At 31.2% G+C, this 25,368-nt stretch overlaps 1 protein-coding gene across 1 annotated transcript in view; it reads left to right on the top strand.

Moving 5' to 3' along the window:
- Positions 1 to 24,144, top strand: part of LOC145328531 (uncharacterized) — a 37,007-nt gene extending 12,863 nt beyond the window's left edge. The window contains exon 3 of the mRNA XM_080172245.1: positions 24,058 to 24,144. Coding sequence (XP_080028371.1) covers positions 24,058 to 24,144 — 87 coding nt within the window. The remainder of the gene's footprint in view (positions 1 to 24,057) is intronic.
- The last annotated feature ends 1,224 nt before the right edge of the window (positions 24,145 to 25,368 follow it).

Raw genomic sequence — 25,368 nt, 5'->3', positions numbered from 1 at the left:
CAATCTAAAACTAAAATTGAGGGTGAATGTTGACTTTCCTCCTTCCCTGAAGGGCACATACGGCCGTAGAAAAATAATAGTTATTTCTCGCATCGTATTATAAACAGCTTTCCGCGGATATAGAATTTACAGTTATAAGATTAAAACTAGTTTTTTTTTAGACGAAGGCACGGGCTAAAAAACTTGTTTTAATTTTATGATTGTTCATTTATATATTTGTAGAAAGCTGGATATAATACGATGCTTGACATAGTTTTTTCGTATGGATGAGAACCGGTTCCTATCCACCGGATTCGAATGAATACGAGAATAGTTATTTCTCGCATCGTATTATAAACGGCTTTCGGCGGATATAGAATGTACAATTACACCTCGGGGCTAAAAAAAACTAGTTTAATCTTATGATTGTACATTTCTATATTCGTAGAAAGCTGGATATAATACGATGCTAGACATAGTTTTTAAAACTAAATTTAAATGTGAGGGTTGGGAGGAAAGTATTTCTTCGTTAGGGATGGTGATAAACTAAACCCACCAGCCACCCCCTTATTTACAATTTTTTCAAAATAATAATATCCGCTGGATTAGAACCGATTCAGCCATACTAAAAGATCATACTAAAAGATCATTTTTTTTTCAATATCCGCAGAAAGCTGTCTATAATACTATATAAATACATATTACTCTTCTTTGTTTTCTCCCAGTCTAGTCTATATAAATTCTCATATTCCCATTTAAATGTAAATTAGATGAATTTCAATGTATTCCGAGACCCAATAGGATCAAAGACCAGGGGGAAAATCCGCCAATAGGAGCTTGGAGCATTCATTCTGGATTATTCTTGGGCGGGATTTAACTTTTGGTTATGTAAATTTAAGTTCTAAATTTAAATTTTTCAACGAATAACATGGGTGCCATTCGAATTGTTATTTACCCCCTGTTAATTTATATTTATAACGTTATGTGAAATGTGAAATGTGATTTTCTCGGTTAATTTAAAAGATATGAAAACTAAAAAAAATTGTTTTAATACAATTTCGACCGTATTTTTGTCTATAATATTTTTGTGCTTAGTTATTCATAGATGTTGTCATCCTTGTTTTATACATTTATTTTTCAAAGAGGAATTTAAGACTGTAGGTCTGTCTGCCTATCCCCCTCCCCCCCTATTCAGATTGCCTCTTGGGACGACATCTTTTATCGAAATATCATTTAAAAGAAGAAACAATATATTTTTATTTATTTTCTGAAATTGAACAAAAGTTTATCTAAGAAAAACATTTAGGTTTTTATATGTTCAAGGTTTTATGGTTTTAATAGTAAATATCTTTATACATTGGTCTAGATGAGTATTATGGGAAACATTTAAACATGAAGTAAAAAGAGCAGATTTGTACAAATATGAATTTAAACAAGGATGACAACACTCATAAGTAGCGAAGCGATTTTATAAGCATATTGGAAACAGGAAATATAATTTTGATACTTTTATAGCCTAAAACCTGCAAAAACTAGCAGTCCAAACGTAATAGATGTTTAATAGTTGATTGTGCTCCCTAATGATTGGAATGTTGACAAAACGTTTCAGCAGTCTATGTTTTATAGGTATTAGGAGCTGAGAAACTCAGGTTTCACGACGGACAGACGAACATTTCAAAATATAGAGTAGCCTCTATACTAAAAAAAGGTTTCTGACAAAGATTTAAATGGATAATCTAAAGAATTCGCATCTAAACAGTTTTTATAATAACATTTCCCTATCCTAAATTCAAAATATCTCCTACATAGAATACCAAAGTGTTTACTACAAAATGGATTTCAAATCTTTTATTTCTAAAGTGAACAACGTATTAAAACCCCCTCCTATCTTTTACAATTTTTGTATCCAACTGCAACTGCAAGGACCCAGCGGACAAATTTGCGATTTCGCCAGGCAAAATCGCGAACTTTAGCAAGGGATTAAAGCCGAATTAGCAGTTTTTAGCAAAATTTTTGTATTTTTTGCGAAAAATTTCGAATTCGCGAAAATTTTGCGAAATGTAAAGGCTAAAAATTGCGAATTAGCAAGCTAAAAGTTGCTAAAAATTGTGAATTAGCAAGCTAAAAGTTGCTAATAATTGCGACTGTGTTAATTAGATTTTTGAGAGAACGAAAATATGCAAATTCGCTAATTTTTAGCGAAAAAAAATAGAGAAAATTCGCGAATTAGCATTTTTCGCAAAATATTTGCGATTCTTTGTCATCACCTTTAATAAATTCGCCTTTTATAAATCGCAAAAAATTCGCAGATAAAACTAGCGAATTCGCGGCTTTTTTTCAAGAAATCCTTGCAAATTCGGGGATATTCTCTCTATTTTTCCTCAAAATTCTTGCAAATTCGCGACTTTTATCTTTTTATTTTTGCGGCTATTCTCTTTTTTCCTCAAAATCATTGCGAATTTGCGGCTTTTCTCTATTTTATTCCCTCCAAATTCTTGCTAATTCGCGAATTTTGTCTATTTATTTTCGTGGCTATTATTATAGCTCTAGCTTACGTATCATTGCAAATTAGCAGTCATTCTCCTAATCTACCCAGCGGATCCGTATGTTTATTTGCAGATTTTTCACAAAATTTTACGTCATATTTCAACTAAACATTGTAAGCTCTGGCTCAAGAAGTATTGCAAATTCGCCAATGTTTTTCTAATCTTCCTTGCAAATATTGGCGGATTCATATTACTTTACTTGAGATATGCTTAACTTTAACCTCTGGTTCAGAAGTTAGGTATTGAGAATCTCGTATACTTATTCTTAGGTGATAAAGGCTATAAAACTTTCCATCGTATGCTGAAAATTTTCAAATTTTGTATACTGTTGTCTGTTGTTCAGATTTTGTTATTCTTTCTTACAAAAAATTTCAAAATACCGGAAAAAAATGAAAAAGAAAATTATTATAAATATGATATACTTATTTAATTTTTAAACAACCATACTTATATCAAAAATACCAAAAAAAATTATGATTTTCTAAAATGTTAGAGATATCTAGCGGCAAAAATTAAAACTATATGAAGTATAAATTTGTTGAAATCCAATGTAAATGGCAAATTGAAAAAATATAAAAACAACTCGCCACAATTTTATACACAGGGAGGGAGCGGACATTGTTTTTTACACTAGTCCCCAAAGTCTTAGTATTTTTCGTTGGATTTACAACTTTGGTGACTTTTATTGAACTTTTATTGGTTGCCTTAATAAGTTAAGTGTTCAGACATTTCAATCACTAATTCTAATCTACAGAAGGGGTAATTTTGTGTGTCATCATTGAGGATGTACATGAATTCATTTGCCATTGTCCTATCCCTTTAGATCCCTGTTTTCTACACCTTTTAAGTGAATTTCAAATTCAATGTCAATTTTAATTATCCGTAAATTTCCATATACAAGAACAGACAAATATTTAACCGGTATGGTATTGAATCTGATAAATTTATGCTGGATTAGAACCGGTTCTTGGGTCATGTATCACAATAAACACTTTTCCGCATAGGGTAAAATAAAATCAATAACACTGGAGTTAATCTTACAAGTTTTCATTTTACTATCCGCGGACAACCATCTAACGATGAAATAATCTATTCCTTTTAGGATTTGATGAAAATAAAGATTTCAACCTATTTTCTTTTTTTTTGGGAGGAGGGAAGTGAAGACACCCTCTCCAAAAATAGTTTAAAACCTTACCAGGACCTATAAGAAGCTTCACTGTAAAGGGGAACAATATCAGTTTAGCGGTTAGCGAGATCCTTCGGGACAGACAAAAAACGCTTACTACTTTATATAGGACTAGCGGCTTCGCCCCTAGCCTCTAGGGGCTGTGCCCCAAGAGGTTTGATCAACCTAATTTTTCGTATTTTAGATTTAAAAAGAAAAAGTAAAAAAAAAATTTTTTTTTGGGGGGGGGGTGTTTTTCATTTTTTTGGGGGGGGGGGTTAGGGGTGTCCCACCCCCCAAGAAAATAGCTTAAAACCATCACAGGACCAGTAGGTATATTCCCTGAAGAGTAGAGCCCAATCGGTTCAGTGGTTACTGAGATCTTAAGCTTCAGACGGACAGACAGACGGACAGACAGACAGACAGACAGACAGACAGACAGACATCATTCTACTTTGTATTATAGATATATAAAGCCTCTAGGGGCTTTGCACCAAGATGTTTGATTAACCTGATTTTTCATTCAGTGGGGGTGTCCCACCCCCCAAGAAAATAGCTTAAAACCATCTCAGGACCAGTTGGTATATTCTCTGAAGAGTAGAGCCCAAACGGTTCAGTGGTTACTGAGATCTTAAGCTTCAGACGGACAGACAGACATCGTTCTACTTTGTATTATAGATTTAAGTAGTTAGAATTGTCATATTTTTCGTCAATTTAGGCAGGTTAGAATTGTCCCATCGATTTAAAACTTTGCAAGGTGATTCCTACGTAGGTACAACTTAGAAAATTTTTAACTATATAAGTTACTTTTATTGAATTTTCATTGAATGGTTCACTAACTTGAATATCATTTATTTGTTAGTTTGTTCTTCCAGTAGGAGGGGAGGGGTTGGGTAAAGTGGGTGGATAAGAGCGTTTGTTCTTTTAGCCAGCTAATAGTTTCAATTTATTAAAGAACATGATAATCTTGTGTAAAATCCATGTAATAATAATCCATTATATAATACTAGCGGTTACGCCCCTAGCTTCTAGTGGCTCTGTATTCAAAGGGGAGAGTTAAAAAGCCTAAAACCTTCCCAAGACTTAAAATAGAATAGCCTAAAACCAATCCACGACTTAAAATAAAATAGCCTAAAACTATCACAAGACAAATATTAAGCTTACCTAAAATAGAAAGCCCAATCGGTTCAGTAGTTATTGAGATCTTAAGCTTCAGAACATAGAACCGGTTCTAATCAAGGGGATAATAGTCAGTTTTTAAGCCAAACTGGAAAAATTTTAATGAACAATTGAATAAATGCAACTATTCTATGATTAAGTGTATGTTATACAGGGATAGGAAAATGGCCGATAAATTGATATACAAAATTACCCCTTCTGTAGATTAAAAATTTGTGGTTTAAAAGTTTGAACACTCAACTTAATAAACCAACTTATCAAAATTCACTAAAGTCCCCAAAGTTTTTAAGTCAACCAATAAGAAAACGTTATTGTAAAACTTTGGGGACCAGTGTAATATAACCATTGTCCCCTTTCTCTCTCTCTGATATTTATTGTTTTTTTTATCAGTAGCGAAGCTACTCTATAATTTGAAATGTCCGTCTGTCTTAGTTTGGGGGAAACGTGATTTTCTCGGCTCTTATAAAAGATAAAAGATTGATTTTTTTTTGACAATTACCCCTTATGAACAATTAGATTATTTGTTGGAAAAGTTTGAAGAGAAAGAGGGGACAATGGGCTGTTTAATGTACTAGTCCCCAAAGTTTTATAATATTTATAGTAATATTTTTTTTCTTTGGAGAATTTTGATTGGTTGGTTAATTAAGTTAAGTGTTCAAACGTTTCAGCCACTAATTTTGATAATATAAGGGGTAATTTTGTCATTCAATGTCTTATCACTTTAGATCCCTGAGTTTGCATTAAATTTTCAATTGCTCTTTAACAAGGATGACAACATCCATAAAAGCGAAGCACTGAAACGGTAGGACAAACGGACATTAACACTTGTATAGTGTCTGAACTGAATAATCAGAATATAAAAGAATCGAAACAGTCGAAGCAAAATTGTAAGTAAATTTGTTCAAAAACTGCTTGATACGGGATAATGTTTCTGGACATACTTACATTTTTAGGACTTGATTATAGAGTTGCTTCGCTTATACTATTGTTCTTTGTTGTCCCATGAATCAATATACAAAAAATCAGATCAAACGGATAACTAGATCACATAAAAATTTGTTGTTAAAAAAGTAGAAAAATCAACATGTTTAAAATGGACGTACGGACATTCTGGTAATGATTATAGAGTTGCTACGCTTTCTAAATCGTACCTAACTACTACAGGAATCAGCATGCAAAATTTGAAATCGATAGGACAATTCTAACCTGCCTAAATTACCGAATAAAAGCTATGTATCTCGGACGGACGTACGGACGGACGGACGGACCTACCCTAATTATAGAAAAGCTTCGCTTTTAAAAATATATAAATATACATACACAACTATCTCTCTCTATACACAACTTATGTTACATACGTAAAATCATTCTTATATGATGAATTTCCCAAGTTTTAAGATTTTTTGGATAGTCCTCCAGTTTCCGGAGCTCCAGGCCTCCAGGTGGTCTCTGTACAGGTAAAAGTTAAAAATCAACTTTTTTTGATGAGTTAGAGGTCAACTTATAAAACAAAATATGCATCTTTTTGAATATTATTCACATATTGGAAGAAAAACATAAAGATTTTATTTCATAAGCTAACATCGTATTATAAACAGCTTTTCGCGGATATTATAATGTACAATTATAAGATAAAATTAATTAGCCCTGAGAGGCCGAGGATCATAAATTGATATACATACATTCCCAATGTTGATAAACAAGATAAGATGATAAACTAAAATTGCTTAAAAACGGACCTATGGAAGCTTCCCTAAAATGAATTACTTAATCAGTTTAATGATTACCGAGATCTTAACGAACAAACACAAAGTTATCAGCGAAGCACCACTGTTTTTTTAATTTTCAAATGTTAGGCATCCTGTATTTGATTTAGTTTGAGATAAATATTTATATAAATTTTAGAAAAGTATCCAACTTTTAAAAGCCAACCAAAATGAGCAAACGTTTTATAAAATTTGGGTAGCAGCATATTTTAAATTCCAATTCCCAATCCCTCCCTGTTTATTGCGTTTCCAGTTTGACCGCTCATATGCTCTCACATGCACCTCATGTAACTGCTATTGGTCTAGTGCGCATATTTGACCGACAATGCTCGTGCGTTTTCATCTTTGAACTAAATAATGGGTATATAAGAAAGACAATTCACATCATCCCTATTAATACCCAAAAAACATCAATTGTCTATCTAACGGGAAATGTTCTCAATAAAATCTAAATGGATTTGCATATCCTCAATGGTGACACACAAAATTACCTCTTCTGTAGATTAGTTTTCGTGATTGAAATGTTTAAATACTCAACTTAATAACACAACCAATGAAAATTCAATAAAGTCCCTAAAGTTGTTAAGCCAAGGAACAATACTAAGACTTTGGGGACTAGTGTAAAAAACAGCCCAATGTCCCCTCCCTCCCTTTGTATAAAATTGTGGAGAGCTGTCTTTTCCATTGCACATTTAAAATAGAGTTAAACAAATTTTTACTTTATATAGTTCAAATATTTGCCGCTAGGTGTCTCTTACTTTTTAGAAAAACTTTTTTTTTAGGCGTTTTTAATATATATATATGTATGCTAATTAGCTAGATTGAAAATTTTAAAAAATTGGCGAAAATATGCAAAATTGCACTAAATCTTATATGCTAAACTTGCTAATTAGGGAAATTGGGAACTTAAAAAAATTTGGCTAAAATATGCAAAATTGCACTAAATCTCATATGCTAAACTTGCTAATTAGCAAAATTGGGAATTTAAAAAAATTGGCGAAAATATGCAAAATCGCACTAAATCTCATATGCTAATCTTGATAATTAGCAAGATTGAAATTTTTGAAAAATTGATGAAAATATGCAAAATTGCACTAAATCTCATTTGCTAAACTTGCTAATTAGCAAGATTGAAAATTTTAAAAAATATGCAAAATTGCACTAAATCTCATATGCTAAACTTGCTAATTAACAAGATTGAAAAATTTAAAAAAATTATAAAAATTGGCGAAAATATGCAAAATTGCACTAAATCTCATATGCTAAACTTGCTAATTGGCAAGATTGAAAATTTTAAAAAATTGGCGAAAATATGCAAAATTGCACTAAATCTCATTTGCTAAACTTGCTAATTAGCAAGATTAAAAATTTTAAAAAATTGGCGAAAATATGCAAAATTGCACAAAATCTCATATGCTAAACTTGCTAATTAGCAAGATTAAAAATTTTTAAAAATTGGCGAAAATATGCAAAATCGCACAAAATCTCATATGCTAAACTTGCTAATTAGCTTAAGATTGAAAATTTTCAAAAATCGGCAAAAATATGCAAAATCGCACAAAATCTCATATGCTAAACTTGCTAATTAGCAAGATTGAAAATTAAAAAAATTGGCAAAAATATGCAAAATCGCACTAAATCTCATATGCTTAACTTGCTAATTAGCTATCTTAAAAATTTGCAAAAATTTGCAAAAATATGCAAAATCGCACTTAGTCTCATATGCTAAACTTGCTAATTAGCTTAAGATTGAAAATTTTCAAAAATTGGCGAAAATATGCAAAATCGCACTTAATCTCATATGCTAAACTTGCTAATTAAGATTGGGAATTTTGAAAAATTTGGCAAAAATATACAAAATCGCACTAAATCTCAAAATGTGATAAACTAGCTAATTAGCAAGATTATAAATTATAAAAATTAGGGAGAAAATAAGCGAAAAAGTTTTTTTTTTGGCAAATTTTTAGGGTTGATAAAGTATGCAAAATCGCAAATATAAAGCTAAGATAAAAGTTGCAAAATCGCACTATATCTCAAAATTTTCTAAAACTTGCTAATTAGCAAGATTGGGAATAAATCTAATTAGTGCTAAATTGCAATCATTAGCAATTATTAGCAAGATAGGTAATTTGGAAGTTTTCATTTTAAGTGAATTAGCAAGTTTTAGCACATTTTAAGATTTATTGCGAATTTGCAACTTTTATCTAATTTTTTTTTTTGCGATTTTGTATATTTTAGCAACCCAAAAAAATTCGCAAAAAAAAAGCATTTTCGCACATTTTCGCAAATTTTTTTTTGCATGTTTTGTCGTGATTTCGCAAGGTTTCGCAAAATATGCGATTTTGCAAACTTTCGCTAATTTTCGCAACATATAATCGCAAATATTTCGCGAATTCGCCATTTTTTCGCAATTTATTTGCGAAAGTTGGCGAAAATTTCGCAAATTTGTCGGCTGGGGAGCTTCTAGTCCCAGGTATCTAAAGGGACAAGACAATGGTTAATAAATTAATGTACATTGCCCCAATGATGATACATAAAATTAACCCTTTCTGTAGATTAAAATTAGGGGTTGAAACACTTTTTAGATATGTATTTTTTCTCCAAAATCTATATTTAGGGGGTAGTTTTTCAGGTCTTCGGGTTGCAATATATGTATTTTGGTCAATATTTTCGCAATGTTTTTCTCTTATTGGATATTAATAGCAACATTTATCTGTTTGTTATTCATGTTTATTTGATAAGGAAAGGTGAACAGATTAATAAAAATATTTTGCTCTCTATTGGGAAGCTCTCTATAGTGTCTATAAAAAAGGGAGATAAATTTTAAAACTTTTGGCCGAAGTATCCCAAATGACGTAATATTAAAATAATAAATTAGTCTAAATATGAGGTCATTCGGGATACTTCAGCCAAAAGTTTTTTTTAAAATTTATTCCCTTTTTTATAGGCACTATATGGAGCTTCGTAAGATAAACGTTAATTATTTTTTGTTTAAATCATGGGGGAGCATTTTTCTAGAGGTGATTTATATTTGAAGCTTGTTGGTAGTCTCCTCCAAAATAGTTATAAATCTTACCAGGACCCATGAGAAGCTCCACTGTTAAGGAGAACCATGTCGGTTCAGCACTAGAGAAATTATAATAAGACGGACACAGATCCTGTTACTTTGTTAAAGGATAGATATTTTTGATCATTTTATTTAGTTGAATGAACAATATTGTATTACATACTTGGATACTTCTATAATAAAGCTTAAAAACTATATAAAAATGTTACTAGATGATACTTTTTTTAATTTAATTTTTATGAAAACTTATCTCTGAAATATATGTGTTTACCATGCTTTTATATTTCCATTTTATTTGCAAAAACAACAAAGTTTTATTTCAAAACAAATTTTACAATATATTCAATGTTTCACAAAGAATTTATTTTTTTATAATTTTTACTTTTTGAAAACATTCTAACTGTTATAAACATTGCAGATTTTTGGACAAATTAAATTTATTTTATTAACTTGTAATTAGGAATTTAATTAGACGTTCAATGATTTAATTATTTTAATTGAATTTAACTCCCGTCAAAGAAAGTAAATTTTCTAGTTCTAATTAGATTTGAAACTTTTTTTTCCCAAAACATACTAATTGGTAAAAATAATAAGCACATACAAAGAATAAGAATTGAACAAAAACGAAGCTCTAAAAATTAGACATTCGGTCAAACAGACATTGTGACTGCGCTAGCTTTATTGAAAAATATGATACTTATTTCCAAAATGGCTTCAAAAACAATTAATATTCGCTTTCTACGAATATAAAAATGTACAATCATAAAATTAAAACCAGTTTTTTAGCCCGTTTTTTAGCTCGGGGTAAAAAAACTGGTTATAATCTTGTAAATGTACCTTTTTATGAATTGATTACAGAAATGCTTTGGATCTGACATTGTGCTTACTTTATGATGTACCTAAAAATTCTAGGAATTGCCATAATAAAAAAATGAAAGAATAATTTTTACATTCAACTTGATTACAAGGAACGTACAGGCGTTTTGGTAATAATTATAGAGTTGCTACAATGAAGTTATTTTATCATATCGTGAAAAGAATCAACTATATCAGAGTTATCCTTTAAGGCATTAGAGTAAAACACTAGAGGGAGAAAGGGTTAAATAACTGTATCTCCCCATCGCAACCACCTTGCGCAACCTTTCTATTGGGTCATTGAAAATCAACCAATGGTGTCGCTTATATTAACACAGCCAAGTAGCAGAAAATAGTTTAGAAGCAGACGAAAGAGGTCTTTGAAAAATGAGGGGAGGTAGTTGTCTGTATAAACATATATACAAAAGATCTGTTGTTAAAGCTATAAAAACCGACCCTAAAAGTAGAGTCTTTACTTTGACAAGGACATGTTTAATTTGTCTTTAATTTGTTATCTCTGGGAATTTTAAGAAGCCAAAGATTACTATAGATAATTAGTAAGGTATGTATATTATTGCTCATTGTCTTATCTCCCAAAGATCCGTTGTAAGACCGGGGTCTTTATTTAACCCTTCTCTTCCTAACCCCAAAACCCCAAGGAATAAGGTATAAACAAGCGAATAAATGGTTCTCACCTAGTATTATTTTATGTATATGTGTATTTGTATTTGTAAATGGTTCTCACCTAGTATTATTTTGTGTATATGTGTATTTGTATTTGTAAATGGTTCTCACCTAGTATTATTCTGTGTATATGTGTATTTGTATTTGTAAATTGTTCTCTCCTAGTATTATTCTGTGTATATGTGTATTTGTATTTGTAAATGGTTCTCACCTAGTATTATTTTATGTATATGTGTATTTGTATTTGTAAATGGTTCTCACCTAGTATTATTTTGTGTATATGTGTATTTGTATTTGTAAATTGTTCTCTCCTAGTATTATTCTATGTATATGTGTATTTGTAAATGGTTCTCACCTAGTATTATTTTATGTATATGTGTATTTGTATTTGTAAATGGTTCTCACCTAGTATTATTCTGTGTATATGTGTATTTGTATTTGTAAATGGTTCTCACCTAGTATTATTTTATGTATATGTGTATTTGTATTTGTAAATGGTTCTCACCTAGTATTATTTTGTGTATATGTGTATTTGTATTTGTAAATTGTTCTCTCCTAGTATTATTCTATGTATATGTGTATTTGTAAATGGTTCTCACCTAGTATTATTTTATGTATATGTGTATTTGTATTTGTAAATGGTTCTCACCTAGTATTATTTTGTGTATATGTGTATTTGTATTTGTAAATGGTTCTCACCTAATATTATTCTGTGTATATGTGTATTTGTATTTGTAAATGGTTCTCACCTAGTATTATTCTAATATGTGTATTTGTATTTGTAAATGGTTCTCACCTAGTATTATTCTGTGTATATTTGTATTTGTATTTGTAAATGGTTCTCACCTAGTATTATTCTGTGTATATGTGTATTTGTATTTGTAAATAGTTCTCACCTAGTTTTATTCTGTGTTTATGTGTATTTGTATTTGTAAATGATTTTATTAGTGGAGAATTACTCTTCATCAATTCAAATTTATCATCTTATCTGACATACAAAATTCCAGGTGTCCATACGTTATCCTAGAAACTGGTAAAAGTGTCTTCTTCTAACAAGGATGACAACATTCATAAAAGCGAAGCTCTGAAAGGTAGGACAAACGAACATTAACACTTGTGGAGTGTCAGAACTAAATAAACAGAATATAAATGTACACATCGAAACATAATTGCATATAAATTTGTTGCAAAACTGCTAAAATACAGGATACTGTTTAAGGAAATACTTAAGTTTTTAGAACTTGATTACAAAGATGCTTCGCTTATAACATTGTTCTTTGCTGTCCTAGAAATCAGTGTTCTGAAAATCAGATCAATAGGATAATCATATCTCATAAAAACTTTATGTTAAACAAAAACTAAAGAATCAATAACGATAAGAGCTTTCCCGACGAAAGTATGGACCTACCCTAACTAAAGAAAAGCTTTACTTTTAAAAATGGAAGACAAATTAAAATTTTCTTTTAATATGACGTTAATCAGGAAAGTTTGTCAAAAAGTTGTGCCATTTGTCTCCTTTTAATTTAAGGAAACCAGCTTCATATCCTGTCTTAGAATGCTCTGTTTTATTTTGACTTAATTTTAGTACTTGGTACATGGTAAAACAAAAAATTCACATGATTGAATCCTATAATAAAATCGACGATTTCTTATGATACCATTTCCCGAAAGATAGCGCTTTAATTCAAGGAATTCAACTAAAGCTGGATTAGGCTGACTGTTCCTAAAATGTTTTCCTTTTAGCTAAAATGGATTGGGGATCTAGACGATTTAAATCTAGTAGTAAAACTTTTTCCAGTATTATTTCCAATGTGGATGTGCTGAATTTTAATTTCCAAATGTGTACGCAGTTTCCGCGATGTTTCCTCATCCTATCTCAATATTTACTACTTTCTAAAAAAGCTTCAAACATTTTAAAAATTAAAGTTTTGAATGTATAAATCATTTATACGTTCAAAATTTTGAAAGTTTTGAAGTTTGAAGCTTTTTAGCTAGTAGTAAACTGCTTACACATTTGGAAATTAAAATTCAGCACATCCCAAACCAATAAGAACCGGTTCTCGGGGATATTGAAAAATCATGAGTAGAAATTTTTTTAAAATCATAAAATAGCTACCTGATTGGCTGATCCACTCAGAGGTAATAGAACTAATGGAGCTATTTGAGAGGGGGAGTGTTGCAACACAAAAAATGGAGCGCATTGTAGGAACACCAAATTCTTTACAAGGTTTTATATACACAACTTTCTTTACACAGATTTATTCCATATTATTACTAACAAGGCAAAAATAAAATATATCCATCTTTAATTATTATAAGTTAAGGCAATACCTTCGTCTTACAGTTATAAAAAAAATAATTTTAGAATATTTTATTTTAAAATCATCAATCTATAATCCAATTTTATAAAGTATTACGTTCTTTGTCTTAAGCTTAAGATTTCAATAACTACTGAACAAATTAAGTTTTCCATTTTAGGGAAGCCTTCGTTGGTCCAGTGGTGGTTTAAGCTTTTTTTTAATACGGCCCCTAGATGATAGGGTAATAGCCGCTAGTATTTTAAAAGAAGTAATGTAATGTCTTATTTTATAATACTTACATAAGAGTAACGTCTGTCTGTAGCCTAAGACCTCACTAACCGCTAACCTGATATGATTCACCTTTCCAGTACCTCCTCACTCCCAACCCACAATTTTTTAGGTTTTTCTTTTTAAAACTAAAATAGGAAGTTGAGAATCGACTTAACCACATTCCTTTGCTCAAGTGCCCCTATAAGCCTAAAGAGGCGCAGCCGCTATTAATATACTGTTGTAGAAGGTATAATAAGAAAATTGCCGCATATTCTCAAAACTTTTTGCCTCTGCTCATAGGATGCAGAATAATATTCTGAGGAAAGTAAAATAGTGAAAAAAGTAAAATTAATAGATATAATCTAGATACATACTCTCTAAATCAGCCTTTAGGAAAACAGTGGAGGAACAAAACGGCCGTATTATTGATTAGAAAGTGTACAGATTTTGTTACAGCAGATATTTTATTGATTGATTGATTGATTAGCCATAGTCTCTTAGGGTTTGGACCTAAGTAGTCATGGAGTAGGCTGAGACACTTTTATATAGCCACTAGGGCTATCAAGCTCCACGTTCAAGCACATTATGACTTGACCCGCTATCTCATGAGAGCTACTCATTATAACCTCACCCAGGTGTCCCAAATTAAGTCACCGTAATGAATGACGCTCTCCGCAGAGGAGCTTGGGATAAGGGTAGTACTGATATTATGTACGTGACTATTGAGTATCCAAACTTACTCAATTATCCCCTTCTTACACAACCAGGGGAAGTTGCATGAATGTATTCAACTGAGAAATTCGAGTTGCCACATGGGGACTAGAACTCGAACTCTCATCACCGTAACTCAGTGCGTTACCACTGAGCTATGACGCCCCTTGCAGATATTTTATTATTTGGTTTGCATAATGAGTCAGCTATAAATAGTCACATTTCTTAGGATAAAGCATAAACTGGTTTTAATCTTACTTTTTTTTTCATTTCAATATTCTCATAAAGCTGTCTATAGTACGATAAGATTCTTCAGTTACAAAATATCTGATCCTGGAAGTTTTTCTCCTCTTGTTTTTTTCTTTCTTGGATGCATGTATTAATATAGATGGATAGGATGGTAGCTATTTTTATTTTTCCAGCTAATATTTGATTTTGTTTCTGTCGTTTTAAAAAGCTTGCAAAATGATGGTCTACTATATGTGTTTTGTTTTTAAAGTTAGCAATTGCATTATAGTCAAGTCATATTTCTAGTAGAAAAAATTTTAATTGAAACTTTCTATGTCTATCTGAAACAAAGTAATTCTTTTTACTTTTAAATCAAGATAAAGTTTCAGCATTTGTTAGCATTCTATGTAAGTTTTAATGTACATACAGATTTGTAGAAAAATCATGGACGAGGGGGACATTGGGCTATTTATTGCACTGGTCCACAAAGTTTCTTAATAAGATTTTCCTATTCCCTAACTCAACAACTTTGGGGACTTTTATTGAATATTGATTGGTTGGTGCATTGATTTGAGGTGTCCTAGATTTCAACAACTAATTGTAATGTACACAAGAGGAAATTTTGTGTAACATCATTAAGTATGCACATCAATTTATGGGCGATTGTCTTATCCCTTTAGATCCCTGAAAATATACAAACTTCAAATGTTATACATTTCAACATATTTAGATCATATTAGTCTTCCGTCACATATTTATTTGGAATATCGTGTATCTTGATAATTTTTAATGAATATGCTCGCTTTCGCAACTTAATTCACAATTTATTATTTCTCTATAGAAAATATTTATTTGAATAACCACCCAGAAGTACCCTCTTGAGCACTGATATACCCCACTGGCTAGCCCCACATGGTTAGGTCCTCACGCGTGGTTAGGCATAGTAAACAACCCCCCTCCTCAAATAAGGGGGGGGGGTGTTATAAATAATTATTTCTTAATTCTATTTTGCTATGGTTAATCGTAAAATATAAATTTTGTAGTTTTATATGACCGTCTAATAGCATAAAGTTTATGTTTGGTTTATTCAAAGTTTTGACGCAGTGTGCCCCAAGAGAATAAACAATATAAACCTCCAAATACTTCCTAGAAATCAGGAGGGAGAGGACGTTGGGCTAATTACTACACTAGTCCCCAAAGTCTTATAATAACGTTTTTTTTCATTCGTTGGCTTGATAACCTTGGGGACTTTTGTTGAATTTTTATTGCTAGGTTTATTTAGTTGAGTGTCCAAACATTTCAACCACTAGAAGGGGTATTTTAGTATATCATCATTGGGGATGTACATCAATTTATCGGCCATTGTCTTATCCCTTTAGATTCCTGGTAGAAATACAGATTTTGCAATAACATACAAAATTTAAAGAATTTTTCTTTTTTAGAAATTGTAATTTGAAAGTTTGGCAACGAAGATGCTCATAAAAGTTAGAAATACTGACAAACTACATGCAAATTATTCTTATAGAGTAGCTATGCTTCTAATAACATAATATTACATAAAATATTTGGCAATTTCTTGAGAGTGTTTATAAGAGAGGGATAATTATTAGGACAAACATTAAAAGAAACGGACGGACCGATTCTAATTATGAAAAAGCTTCGCTTTTAAAAAGGTGTGCACTGAGATAAATGTTACAAAATAGGTAGGATTTACTTCTATAAATTTTGTTATTTAACTATTAGTTTTCAATAAAAATTGTCCCCACTCCTAATGTTTATAGATTAATGTTGCAAATATCCTTATATGTATTTTGGTGTCAGTCCGTTAACACTAAAATTTTAGTTTCTAAAAATCTTCTAATGAATTCAACAAAAATAATCGATGTTGGTTATCATATAGAAAAAGAAACACAATAAAGTAGTTAGAGTTATTTTCTGAAGCTCAAGATTTAAATAACTACCAAACTGATTGGGTTTTCTACTTTAGGTAAGTTTCACATAGGTCCCGTGATGGTTTTAGGCTCTTCATTTTTAAAAGCGAAGCTTTTCTATAATTAGGGTCGGTCCGTCCGTCCGTAACGGATAGCTTTTTTCGTTAATTTAGGCATGTTAGAATTGTCCTATCGATTTCAAACTTTGCATGGTGATTCCTGTAGTAGTTGAGTACGATTTGGAAAGCGTAGCAACTCTATAATCATTACCAGAATGTCCGTACGTCCATTTTAAACATGATGATTTTTTTACTTTTTGACAACAAATTTTTATGTGATCTAATAATTCGATTGATGTGATTTTTGGTATACAGATTCCTGGGACAACAAAGTACAATATTATTAGCGAAGCAACTCTATAATCAAGTCTTAAAAATGTAAGTATGTCCATAAACATTATTCTGTATTAAGCAGTTTTTCAAGAAATTTACTTACAATTTTGCTTCGACTCTTATTCTGATTATTCAGTTCTGTTAGATTTAAGTCTTAGGATGATTTCAAGCTTTTTTTAGCTCCTTTAGATATAGAGCCCCTAGATGCTAGAGGCACGGCCGCTAGTTTTACAAAAAAACTGATACTTTACAAAGCACTTTTTACTGTTATTTTTAAATCAAATTTTTTCTCCATTGTTTTGACACCCTGCCAATATCTTTTAAAGCACAGATGTTTTGTCAGTTAAGAACTCACATTTGCATGGGCTATGGATGTGAGCGTAAATACTTTCAGGGTACTGTATCCCAGGGAGGCAAGGGACATTGGGTCACTAGTCTCCAAAGTTTTACAATTTTGATTTTTTATTCGTTGGCTTAATAACTTTAGGGACTTTATAGAATTTTGAGTGGTTGGTTCATTAATTTGAGTGTCTAAACTTCGGACTTCGACCACTTGGGGCTAATTTCAATTTATTATTTTAAAAAATTATTTTTAATATATTTTCCCGTAAACATATTTACATGTGTGTGCACGTTTGTAAAATATAAATATACATTACTTTTATTTATATATCTTTCTCTGATCCGGCTCATTTGTTTAATTCATATTTAGCTCCTCCTGGTTAATGGGATGTTGGACAAAGTTCCCTCCAAAAAAAATTCTCTTTTGTTTAATTCATATTTAACTCCTCCTGGTTAATGGGATGTTGGACAAAGTTTCCTTCAAAAACAATCCTCATTTGTGTAATTCATATTTAGCTCCTCTTGGTTCATGGGATGTTGGACAAAGTTTCCTCCAAAAACAATCCTTATTTGTTTAATTCATATTTTGCTCCTCCTGGTTAATGGGATGTTGGACAAAATTTCCTCCAAAAACATCCTCATTTGTTTAATTCATATTTAGCTCCTCAAGGTTAATTGGATGAAGGACAGATTTCCCTTTCAAAAATATCCTCAGTTGTTTAATTCATATTTAGCTTCTCCTGGTTAATTGTTTGTGAGACAGATTTTCCTTCCAAAAATTATCCTCCTTTAGAAATGATAATATGTCGACGAATTTCTTTTTTTTTAAATTCATATTTAGCTTCTCCTGGTTAATGGTTTGTGGGACAGATTTCCCTTCCAAAAATATCCTCATTTGTTTAATATATATTTAGCTCCCGGTTCATGGGATGTGGGATAAATTTCCCTTCCAAAAACCTCCTTATTTGTTTAATATATATTTAGCTCCCAATTTACCTCCTAAAAATATCCTCATTTGTTTAATTAATTTTTAGGTCCTCCTGGATAATGGGATGTTGGACAGTCATCCCTTGCAGAAATGTCCTCAATCAGAAATAACATTCTAATAAATTCCTAAATTGTTTAGTTAGTTAATGTTAAAATTATGTAGGTTAAAGTTTCCTCAAATTTCCTCAATTGGAAACAATGTTAGCTTGACTAAAGTTCCTTCTCTTTGTTTAAATTACATTTAGTTACTGGTTAATAGGATGGAGGGTAAACTTAACTCGCAAAATTATCCTTTTAGATTTCATGGTATGTTGAGAAATTTGTTCTGTTTGTTAAATTCATGTTTATGTGGTGTAGGTTAAAGTTCCCATGCAGAAATATTCTTTATTATAACCAATGTTAGCTTGGCTAAAGTTACAATATTTGTTATTTTTCTTATTTTGTCTAAAGTTCCTTCTATTTTGTTTAATTTATTTTTAGTCTCGCCAAAAATTATCTCAATTAGCACTTTTGGTCATGAATTTTTTATTCTTGTGATTTCTGATAGAGTTTTCTTTTTTTATTTATTACCATAATGATAGTACTAAAAGTAGCCCAAAATTAAATAAGCCAAATGACAATTCTTAGATATTGGATTATTGTTAAGTGGGATATTGTCCATGTTTTGTAATAATGGTTATTCCCTTCTTGATATCCATATACAGCTCTTGCACAATTCTGAGCTTTGCAATACATACTCACCAGCGTTTACGATCTAAAGGTTAGGGTCCTATTTTATTTATTAGCATTTTTGCTTTCCCTTAAAGTGCCTGTCGAGCACTGAAAGCCTTCCCCATCCGCATTTTTAGAAATATTGAAAATAAGTGAGGCAATATTTTTACAATGTCTAACCCCTGCGAGGGGCCTTAACCGTACGGGGCCTATTCTTTAAATAATGTCAACTTTTATTTATATCTTAACCCTTACAGATCGGGCCCCAATTCCCACCTAAATAGATCGAGGGGGGGGGGGGGAGGGGGTAGGGGCTCCAAGAGCCTCCCCCCCTCTATCTCGGCTCCTGGTACAGATAAAGACGTAAAATTTTTTTCTGGTGGTTCATGTGTATTTTTAGAGAAAATTACTTTTTCTAGTCATAGCAATCAGACCGCTCCTTAGCCGCTTTTTAGCGGCCAGCCGCTAAATTTTAAAACAGCTGTAGAGCGGCCAATTTTGCAGCTAGGATGACCCAGGAATAAGGTATAACCAACAAGGGATTTAAATCTAAAATAATATTTGGGGGGCAAATGGAGAGGTCGTCAATTTTACGATGTGTTGCCCCCCAACGACAGCTGAAAAACACGTATAGGTTTCGTGATTTTTCCCCGAATTAATTTCGTTATTGGTATGAGCTGAGGATGACCAAATTTTAGGACGAACTTTTATTTTTCATAAGAAAAAAATTACTTTTTCTGATCATCGCCAAAAAACGGCAAATAACGGAAACCGCCATTTTCGGCAGTTACGGCGGTAAAACGGCGGTTGGCAACGTAAATTAATATTTTTATCTGTTTATTGTTGCTCAAGGATCTACCTAAAAAAATTATAGGTCTCTAGCTGTTATAGAAGCCACGATATTCATATATGTCATTGTCTGTAGTAAAAGCCGGACAAAAATCGGTCATAAAGTCGGTCAGGGAGCGGTCAAACGGTCATAACACCACTTTTCTCAGAAGGTCATTGATATCTAAGTATTCACCAAAAAAAATTTAGGTTTCTACCTTATACACAAAAGTCATAATATAGAAATTAAGATTTATTAAGAATTTTTTCTAATTTTTTTGCTACCCAACCGACTTTGACCGGACACCACGACCGACACAGACCAGATATCCTAATAAAATCAACTCTTGCCGATGTATAATTACTAAACTTTAAAAGTCATGAAGTTACAGCTCTCCATCTTGCCTACAAAAAAAATGAGATTGAAAAAACTAGAGAGGGGTCTGTAAGGGTTAAATATCGGTTAATTTTGAAATATGACAAAAGATAATATTTGACATAGAGTCAAAAATGTCTTGTATTGCTGCGCTATAATCATTGACTTAAATCTCGTTTTTAATGGTTTCCTATATAATATTTGTTTTTACAAGTGATTTTTTTCCCTTGATTGTAGATTAGGTTAAGTTCAGTAAAGGTTAGAAGATAAGCCCCACGGGGATAGTAACTCTCAGTGAGTGTAACCCGTATAGATTGAACCCCGCATAAGGTAAAAGTATGTTTTTTTCTCTCTCAGAAATAAAGGAAGGGTCAGGTTTGTTGGCGAGTAAAATGTTTGCGTGAAAGCTACCATTTTTTGTCAAACTTTGAATCAACAAAAACAAGGATGACAACATCTATTAAAGCGAAGCTCTGAAACGGTATGACAGACGAACATTAACTCTTGTAGAGTGTCAGAACTGTATATATAAAATATGAATATATAAGTTTTGACAAAATTATACGTAAATTTGTTGCAAATCTTCTTAAATACACAATTCTGTTTAAGGACATACTGACATTTTTAGGACTTGATTATAGAGATGCTTCGCTCAAAATATTGTACCTTATTGTAATAGGAATCAGTATTCCAAAAATCAGATCAATCGGATGTTTTATCACATAAAGAATTGTTGTTAAATTTTTTTTTTTAAATCAACATGTTTAAAATGGACGTACGGACATTCTGGTAACGATTATAGAGTTGCTACGCTTTCTAAATCGTACCTAACTACTACAGGAATCATCATGCAAAGTTTAAAATCGATAGGACAATTCTAAAATGCCTTAATTAACGAAAAAAGCTATCCGTTATGGACGGGCGGACGGACTGACCGACCCTAATTATAGAAAAGCTTCGCTTTTAAAAACACAAAACAATAGATGAAGATTATTTGAAATATGAAAGAAAAATATAACTTGTTAATAACCAAAAAAATTACAAACTCAAAAAATTTGATAAAAAAGGTGACGTCAATATATTTTCTTTAGGTGTTATATCACTATCCGTGATCTGAATACATTATCACAGCATATAATGAATATAATCACTTTTATACATAAAAAAGGGAATTTTTACTAAAATAGTCATTTTACTCCAATGAATAAGTTAATAGCACAAGAATATTACGCTGAAAAAAAGATTTTCGCACTACTCTTAAAGTTATTTATTATATGTATGTCAGACAAGGCATTCCCACTATTCCAGAGAGTGAGTGGACATGGGACTGTAATAGTTATTTCTCGCATCGTATTATAAACGGCTTTCCGCGGATATAAAATGTACAATTATGAGATTAAAACTAGTTTTTTTAGCCCCGAGGTGACGAAGGCACCGGCTAAAAAACTAGTTTTAATCTTATGATTGTACATTTTCATATTCGTAGAAAGCTGGATATAATACGATGCTAGACATAGTTTTTTTTTGTATGGATGAGAACCGGTTCCTATCCACCGGAGATTCGAATGAATACAAGAAATAAAATTCCAATTGTACAAATAGTTTAATAACCCATGTTCTTATTCGTTATCTCAAAAACTTTGGGGCTCTAGAATTTTGATTGATTTGATACAAACTAAATGTGTCTAAACTTTTCATCCATTAATTTAATCTACAAAAACAGATCTATAGTATAGATGTATATACAGACAACTACATCTATTCCTTTTTCAAATACCTCTTTCGTCTGCTTCCAAATTATTTTCTGCTAATTGGCTGTGTTGTATAAGCGCTACCATTTGGTTAAATTTTAATGACCCAATAAAAAGGTTGCACAAGGCGGTTGCGATGAGGAGATACAGTTCTTTAACCCTTTCTCCCTCTAGTGTTTTACTCTAATTCTACAAAAGGGGTAATTGTCAATTTATCGGCTATTGTCTTATCTTATTAGATCTCAACATTTTTTGGGGTGGGAACAGACGGATAATCAGACATCATTGTATTCGATATCAGTACATAGGAAATTTTCGTATGAAACACGAAACACAAAAAAATCAATATAATATTGACTTAAACAAAATAATTCAAATTTTAACTCTTTTTGGTTATGAAATATCAAATTATTTAGTACCAAAACGTTTTGTAAAATTCGCTTTCTTTAAACAAAAACAAGTGATAAATCAGAAAGCTATCAAAGGATGAAAAACTCTAAGCTTTGATTGTAGAGTAGCCTCGTCTGTAAAACATAAAGTTTGGAACTAGAAAAAAATTTACATTAATTTATAATTCTAAACAAAACTGAATAAAATTGTGTTGCAAAACTGTTTAATACAGGATACTAATTAATTACATAATTACATTTTTATGACTTTATTATAGAGACATGTAGTCCAAATTATTGTTCCTTATTGGAATTTAAAATCCTTGTTCCAAAATTCAAATGAATAGAATATTCTATCATACAAAAAATTTGTGTCAAATAAAAAGTACTTTCCTTTAAAGACGTACGAACGGACGAGTCGATCCTAATTATAGAATAGTGTCGCTTTAAAAAAGGTTAAAATATGATTTATGAATTTGTTACACATGCAATGTGTCTCATTATTATCAAAAGAATTTAAATTCAATGAAAAATTCATTTATAATTCAAATATTTTAAATACCTTTTTTTGTTAGGAGCTCGTGTGTCGGTTGATGCTTTTTTATGTTCAATTTTAAGATACTCTATAGTTGATTTGACCTTTTGTCTGTCTAAAAAAACTTACCTTTTCAAAAAAAAAGTGCGCTCTTTATGTCGGATAGGTGTCTTATTTTTAAAAATATCGTATTTGAGAAGTTGATAAACGCTTGATTTAGTTATTGCATTTATGAGATAATAAATGTAAAAGTATAGATATATAATCAAGACAACTATCTGGCCCAAGAGATGGAGACTCTTTTCGTCTGCTTGCAAATTGTTTTCTGTTCTTCTGAAGGGACTCGGCTGTGTTTATAATACAAAATAGGAACATGGTACCGTCCAATGGACAGAGTTAAGTATAGCTCATACTCCCTCTATTCTTTTACTTTAATTATGAGATGTTAATATTAAGTGTAAAAAAGCCAACCTAATAGACATATTCATTTAGATATTTCAGAAAAAAAATATTAAATTGAATGTGATATATTAAACTAACAAGTCTGAACTGAATTTTTTTGGTTAGCAAAAAAGGCAGCTTGTTCTGGATGTCTCCTTCCTCGTATTATGTATGTACTATATAGAAAGTATGTTAAAACTCATGAGATGCCAATCATTATAACAAGGTGTAAATGCCATCCTGTTTTTTAGATTAACTGCACATTCTAAAATTAAATTTCACCTCAAAATCACAATAAAATTGAACCATTAGATGGCCTGAAACTGTGATGTTTCAATAGTGTCATTGGCTGACTTTTGAAATTATTTGAAAAGTTGATGAGTGAAGACTAATAGTGGTGATAATTGCACTTATAACAAGGAAAATTATGTTCTAAGTCGTATAGAAACAAAAGAACATAATTTATTTTAATAATTGCGGTCACAGGATTCATTTGCTGGAGACCTGGAGGAACAGGACTGCAGTACCATACCTGGGACCTTAATTGACTTTTCTTATTATTTGTACTATTTCAGGACATTAGTATATTTGCTATATAGTATATTTGTAAAATGCTTTGTTTAGGTCAATGATATTGTTGCTCTTTTCTTGATGACCTGGTCAGGTTTGCTTGCATCCGTTGCCCGCCAGGATGAATATATATATTTATGAGCTGAAATAAGAAAATTTATGTTTTAAAATTGTTAGAATTATTTTTAACAAAACGAACAAAACTGGAAGCACCAGATTACACCTTTAACAAGGATGACAACAACATCCATAAAAGCGAAGCTTTAAAATGGAAGGACAAACGAACATCAACACTTGTAGAGTGTAAGAACAGGATAAACTGAATATTAATGCACATGTCTATACAAAATTATAAGTAAATTTGATGCAAAACTGATTAAATACATGTTACTGTTTAAGGACATACTGACGTATTTAGGACTTGATTATAAAGTTGCTTCGCTTATAACTTTATATTATCTAAGCTACTTAAAAATGTAAATATAAAAAGAATAGGATTATAAATATGTGGTCTATCAATATACATATACATAATAATAATAATCATTTTAGTACACACACTAAATTGAACAATATCCTAGAAAAACTACAAATAATCCTTAATTTTATCCCACCTGAAAATACAAAAGTAAAAACTTTATATGTTTAAAAGAGAAACTCTTGCAAAAAGATGTTTCCAAACGAAAAACGGTATTACAAATAGAAAAAATAAAATAGTACCCAAATAAAGGGTTAGAGGGTGGGAGACTAATAAAATAAAATAAAAGAAGGTGGGTGTGTTATTACCTGTCGATTAATATTTTTTCCTTTCTGAAGCTTAAAAAACACAGCAGCTTATAAGAGGAGGGAGAGGGGGGGGGGTCAAAATGAATTGTAAAGAAAATTTTTAAAATTGTGTCCACAGTAGCAAATATGGTCAACATTAATAGAACTTCATTTTTTTGTACTGTTTGACTAATATGATGAGGAACCATATAGGTATCTCTAAAGACGTTAGTTGTCGATTGTTTCGGAACGCAATCCTAGCCGTTCTCGAAATCTTAATCTAAAGCCCTCCGAATGACCAACATGTGAAGTTTACAAATGTGTATTTATTACCATGAAAACAGTGAGTCTAAAACAAAAATATAAGAATTAATATCATAAAATTAATGGTTATTATTTTTGTAACATCGAGGTTGCGTGATTTCAATTTAATGAAAAATATGAAATTTATAAAAAACTTTAAATTGGCACGAATCATATTAAATAGCATCAGAAATTGATAATTTTAGAATAAAATGATCAATAATATAAAGGAAAATATTCGTATGTCAAAACTTAGCAGTTAAATGGTCTATTTATTGAAAAATTAATGTTTTAAAA

Source organism: Acartia tonsa, chromosome 9, assembly GCF_053477335.1.
Source record: "Acartia tonsa isolate MP-2025a chromosome 9, ASM5347733v1, whole genome shotgun sequence".
Classification (NCBI taxonomy): Eukaryota; Metazoa; Arthropoda; class Copepoda; order Calanoida; family Acartiidae; genus Acartia; species Acartia tonsa.
This window is presented reverse-complemented; position numbering and strand designations above follow the sequence as displayed.